Here is a 5,017-nt window from a genome sequence, read left to right as displayed (position 1 = left end):
TTGGACAAATTAAACACTTATGTGACAATGCTGTTAATTGACTACAGCTCAGTGTTATACAATACTAAGTGCCCTCAAAAATTCATCAATAAGCTAAGGATCCGGGACTAAACATCCCTATGCAACTGGACTTCCTGACGGGCCGCCCCCAGGTGGTAAGAGTAAGGCAACAACACGCTGCCACGCTGATCCTTAACACTGGGGCCCCTCAGGTATATGTACTTTGTCCCCTCCTGTAATTCCCTGTTCACCCACGACTGCATGGCCAAACACGGCTCCACCATCATTAAGTTTGCTGACGACACAACAGTGGTAGGCCTGATCACCGACACGCTGATGAGACAGCCCATATAGGGAGGAGGTCAGAGAACTGGCAATGTGGTGCCAGGACAACAACCTCTGCCTCCAATGTAGCAAGACAAAGGAGCTGATCGTGGCAACAGGAAAAGCGGGCCGAACAGGCTCCCATTAACATCGACGGGGCTCGTGTAGGGAGCGGGTCGGAGGTTTCAAGTTCCTTGGTGTCCACATCACCAACGAACTATCATGGTCCAAACACTCCAAGACAGTCGTGAAGAGGCACGACAGAACTTTTTTTCCCGCTCAGGAGACTGAAAATATTTGGCATGGGCCCCAGATCCTCAAAAGGTTCTATAGCTGCCACAATCAAGAGCATCCTGACGGTTGCATCACCGCCAGTATAGGCAACTGCTCGGCATCTGACCGTAAGGCGCTACAGAGGGTAGTGCGAATGACCCAGTGCATCACTGGGCCAAGCTTCCTGCCATCCAGGACCTAATATATAGGTGGTTGCAGAGGAAAGCCCATAAAATTGTCAGACTCCAGGTACCCAAATTATAGACTGTTTTCTCTGCTACCACACGGCAAGCGGAGCGCCAAGTCTAGAACCAAAAGGCTCCTCAACAGCTTCTACTCGCAAGCCATAAGACTGCTGAACAATTCATAAAAAATGACCTCCCCCCTCCCTTTTGTATATTCGTTGTTTTGTTTTTACCTATGCATGATCACTTCGCCCCCACCTACATGTACAGATTACCTCAACTAGCCTGTTCCCCAGTACACTGACTCAGTACCGGTTGCCCCCTGTATATACCCTCGTTATTGTTATTCTTATTGTGTTACTTTTATTATTACTTTTTATTTTAGTCTACTTGGTAAATATTTTCTTCTTCTTGAACTGCACTGTTGGTTAAGTGCTTGTAAGTAAGCATTTCAAGGTAAAGTCTACACTTGTTATATTCGGCACGTGACAAAGTTTGATTTTGATTTAGTGTTACATTATTAAAGTGGCCAGTGATTCCAAGTCTATGTATATATGGCAGCAGCCTCTAAGGTGCAGGGTTGCGTAACTGTGTGGAAGCCGGTTGGTGATGGCTGTTTAGCAGTCTGATGGCCTGAGGTAAAAGCTGTTTTTTCAGTCTCTCGGTCCCAGTTTGATGCACCTGTACTGACCTCACCTTTCTTGGATGATAGCGGGCGGAACAGGCCGTGGCTCAGGTGGTTGATGTCCTAATGATGTTTTGTGGGCTGTAGGTGTCCTGAGAGGCAGGTAGTTTTGGGCAGGTAGTTTGCCCACGGTGATGCGTTGGGCAGACTGCATCACCCTCTGGAGAGCCCTGCGTTTGCGGGTGGTGCAGTTGCTGTACCAGGCGGTGATACAGCCAGACAGGATGCTCTCAATTGTGCACCTGTAAAATGTTGTGAGGTTTTAGGGGCCAAGCCAAATTTCTTCAGCCTCTTTACCACACTGTCTGTGTGGTGGACCCATTTCAGATCGTCAGTGATATGTACGCCGAGGAACTTGAAGCTTTCCACCTTTCCATCAGCTTCTTTGTTTTTGTTGCACCTCCGTCAGATGTCCAGGACACAGTAGCAAGGCCGGGTTCAGACCCAGTGCTCCGAAAATAATGATGAGCTTGGAGGGTACTATGGTGTTGAATGCTGAGCTATAGTCAATGAACAGCATTCTTACATAGGTATTCCTCCTGTCCAGATGGTTAGGCAGTGTGCAGTGCGATGGCGATTGCATCGTCTGTGGACATCTATTGGGAGGTAAGAAAATTGAAGTGGGTCTAGCGTGTCAGGTAAGGTAGAGGTGATATGATCCTTAACTAGCCTCTCAAAGCACTTCATGATGACAGAAGTGAGCGTTACGCGGGCGATTAGTCATTTAGTTACACAGGATACACAGAAACACACACGCTCACACACACCACACACCACACACACCACACACACAACACACACACCACACACACACACACACACCACACACACACACACACACACACACACACACACACCACACACAACACACACACACACACATGAACGGTGAGAAAGTTGATGATGGTGGTTTTTGTAATTATGATGGTGCTGATGTAGATGATGATGAATATAGGCTGACAAGATTCAAGAAAGAAGAGGAGCACCCTATTTGGGACGTTCCATGTGGCTCATAGCTCCTCCCCTGGACGACGTTGATCACAAGATCCTGACTGCCAAGTAAGTTCTGCCAACCGACTTTACCTTGTTCAGCCAACCAACTTTACCTTGTTTAGCCAACTACTTTTACTGTTCAGCCAACCGACTTTACCTTGTTCAGCCAACCGACTTTACCTTGTTCAGCCAACCGACTTTACCTTGTTCAGCCAACCGACTTTACCTTGTTCAGCCAACTGACTTACCTTGTTTAGCCAACCGACTTTACATTGTTTCAGCAACGACTTTACGCTTTTAGCCAACCGACTTTACCTTGTTTAGCCAACCGACTTTACATTGTTCAGCCAACCGAACTTTACATTGTTCAGCCAACCGACTTTACCTTGTTCAGCCAACCGACTTTACCTTGTTCAGCCAACTACTTTTTACCTTGTTTAGCCAACCCGACTTTACTGTTCAGCCAACCGACTTTACCTTGTTTAGCCAACCGACTTTACCTGTTTAGCAACCGACTTTACATTGTTCAGCCAACCGACTTTACTTTTCAGCACCGACTTTACCTTGTTCAGCCAACTGATCTTTACCTTGTTTAGCCAACCGACTTTACATTGTTCAGCCAACCGACTTTACCTTGTTTAGGCCAACCGACTTCACATTGTTCAGCCCAATGACATCTTTAAATTGCTCAGCCAACAGACCAAGTGACTTTACCTTGTTGGTTACACACTCTCAAGTCCTTGAGGCTCTTTCCATTTTTCTCTCTCCTCTGTCTGTCCACCCCCCCCCCCCCTCTCTAGGCAGGCTCTCGGACGGGTGACGGCTGCTCGAGGGAGAAGCTTCACCGCTGGCAGCAGTTGGAGTCTCTTACAGCTACCATGGTCAATAACCCGGTCTGCCCGCCACTGGCCGCTGCCCTCAACCTAGGACCCCGCCTTCCTGGGCCTGCACCCGTCCACCCGCAGCACCTCATCCTATCAGACGAGTTAGACGACATGGACGAGAATATGCTGTCCCCAGGGACGCTGCGGTGTCTACGTGTCATCACTTGCGCTTTCTCCGACACCGACACATCACTCATGTGTTAGATAGATATTAGTGGGCTCCGGGATGAAGTGTCCCTGTTGTACAGATTGAGGATCAGTTTCCCTTCACTCGATCCTAACCTTAACTGCAAAATGCAAAACTGTCAAAGTGCTATTTAACCCACTCTCCTGTCCTGTCCTGTATCAGGGTTGATTGTATCAAACACCTCTTCCTTAAACAAGTGATTTGTACTGGTGATTTGCTGTGCCAGGTCAATGGTATCCTATCTTCTCAACCACTCTGTCTCGACTTTACCTTGTTCAGCCAACCGACTTTACCTTGTTCAGCCAACCGACTTTACCTTGTTCAGCCAACCGACTTTACCTTGTTCAGCCAACCGACTTGACTGTGTTCTGCCAACTAACGTTACGTTTTTCAGCAAGATGACTATACGTTGTTCAGCCAACTGACTTTACCTTGTTCAGCCAACTGACTTTGCCTTGTTCAGCCAACTGACTTTACCTTGTTCAGCTAACAGACTTTGCCTTGTTCAGCCAAATCACTTTACAAACTGACTTCACCTTTTTCAGCCAATTGACTTCACATTGTTCAGCCAAATGACTTTAAATTGCTCAGCCAACAGACCAAGTGACTTTACCTTGTTGGGTTACACACCTCTCAAGTCCTTGAGGCTCTTTCCATTTTTCTCTCTCCTCTTGTCTGTCACCCCCCCCCCCCTCTCTAGGCAGGCTCTCGGTGAGGTGACGGCTGCGCTGAGGGAGAAGCTTCACCGCTGGCAGCAGTTGGAGTCTCTTACAGGCTTACCATTGGTCAATAACCCCGGTCTGCCCGCACTGGCCGCTGCCCTCAACCTAGACCCCGCCTTCCTGGGCCTGCACCCGTCCACCCCGCAGCACCTKATCCTATCAGACGATTTAGACGACATGGACGAGAATATGCTGTCCCCAGGGACGCTGCGGTGTACGTGTCATCACTTTGCGCTTCTCCGCACACCGACACATCACTCTGTGTTAGATAGAGTATTAGTGGCTCCGGGATGAAGTGTCCCTGTGGTACAGATTGAGGATCAGTTTCCCTTCACTCGATCCTAACCTTAACTGCAAAATGCAAAACTGTCAAAGTGCTATTTAACCACTCTCCTGTCCTGTCCTGTATCAGGGTTGATTGTATCAAACACCTCTTCCTAAACAAGTGATTTGTACTGGTGATTTGCTGTGCCAGGTCAATGGTATCCTATCTTCTCACCACTCTGTCTCCTTATTGGATGATCTCCTCAAATTCTGTCCTGATTGGTTGGTTTCCTCACATTCATCATCTGTCCCGTGATTGGCTATCCTCAGACGCAGCCTGGCAGATGGACCGGCGAGTGAGTGACCTCTGGCCAATGAGCGGCATCTCCGACAGCCAATCCCCATGGAAGTATTCTGGTTGGGCCCACCCTCCTTTACTCTCCTTGCCAATCCTAACCAAGCACTACTAATGTACCCTTCCAACCCCCCATTTTCTCTTT

General features: G+C 48.3%; 1 protein-coding gene across 1 annotated transcript in view; it reads left to right on the top strand.

The window, feature by feature from the left end:
• Positions 1 to 5,017, top strand: part of LOC111950701 (stromal interaction molecule 1) — a 132,812-nt gene that overhangs the window by 115,259 nt on the left and 12,536 nt on the right. Inside the window, exons 11-12 of the mRNA XM_023968505.2 lie at positions 4,232 to 4,467; positions 4,848 to 4,934. Coding sequence (XP_023824273.1) covers positions 4,232 to 4,467; positions 4,848 to 4,934 — 323 coding nt within the window. The remainder of the gene's footprint in view (positions 1 to 4,231; positions 4,468 to 4,847; positions 4,935 to 5,017) is intronic.

The sequence above is a fragment of the Salvelinus sp. IW2-2015 genome, linkage group LG23 (assembly GCF_002910315.2).
Source record: "Salvelinus sp. IW2-2015 linkage group LG23, ASM291031v2, whole genome shotgun sequence".
In the NCBI taxonomy this organism is placed as follows: domain Eukaryota; kingdom Metazoa; phylum Chordata; class Actinopteri; order Salmoniformes; family Salmonidae; genus Salvelinus; species Salvelinus sp. IW2-2015.
This window is presented reverse-complemented; position numbering and strand designations above follow the sequence as displayed.